This window comes from Egretta garzetta, unplaced genomic scaffold, assembly GCF_000687185.1.
Source record: "Egretta garzetta isolate BGI_Z169 unplaced genomic scaffold, ASM68718v1 scaffold986, whole genome shotgun sequence".
In the NCBI taxonomy this organism is placed as follows: Eukaryota; Metazoa; Chordata; class Aves; order Pelecaniformes; family Ardeidae; genus Egretta; species Egretta garzetta.
The window spans coordinates 83,127-83,773 of NW_009259903.1; the positions used below are offsets into that span (position 1 = coordinate 83,127).

Sequence of the window (647 nt, forward strand, 5' to 3'; positions counted from 1 at the left end):
CCTCGGGCGAGGCTGCCGTCCCTGCTGGCCTCCCCCTGCCTTGGCCGTGGGGCGGACGGGCACGATGCTGGGCCCGTCTCCATCTCCGTGTTGCTGAGGTTAAGAGGCAAAGGACAACACTGCCAGGACAGCGAGGCCGCTGCTCCAAGCCACGATGGCCTGGAAGCCAGCGGTGCCGTTTCAGTAGCGGGCCCGTGGACAGGGGCTGGGGGCAGACACCAAACATTCGGGCGCTTCAGCAACCCCCAGGGCTGCGGGAGCCCCCTCTTCCTCCGTGCACAGTGTGGGGGATGCTGCGAGGGGGAGGCACAACAGCAAATCCAGCCTGCCATGTCCCTTTTTTCCTGGAATCTCTGCTGAGCTTCCTGCCCTGCTCGGCAGGTGCTGACCCCGGCACGTGCTGTGATCCCCTCGCCCCTGTGCTGGGTGCAAACGCCTGCCCCCGTGAGCCGGCTCCTCTGCGCCCTCCGCCTGACCACGCCGTCCTTCCCTCTTCGCAGGATAAGGAGATCCGCGCCGTCTTCCTCCGCTTGTTTGCGCAGCTGCTTCAGGGCTACCGCTGGTGTCTGCACATCATCCGCATCCATCCCGAGCCGGTCATCCGATTCCATAAGGGGAGGGGGCGGCAGGGGGACGCGGCGCGACGC

General features: G+C 66.9%; 1 protein-coding gene across 1 annotated transcript in view; it reads left to right on the forward strand.

Moving 5' to 3' along the window:
- LOC104127481 (myotubularin-related protein 5-like) overlaps nucleotides 1-647 on the forward strand; it is a gene marked incomplete at its 3' end in the record, with an annotated part of 66,798 nt that overhangs the window by 42,963 nt on the left and 23,188 nt on the right. The window contains 2 exon segments of the mRNA XM_035895677.1: nucleotides 99-183; nucleotides 501-614. Coding sequence (XP_035751570.1) covers nucleotides 99-183; nucleotides 501-614 — 199 coding nt within the window.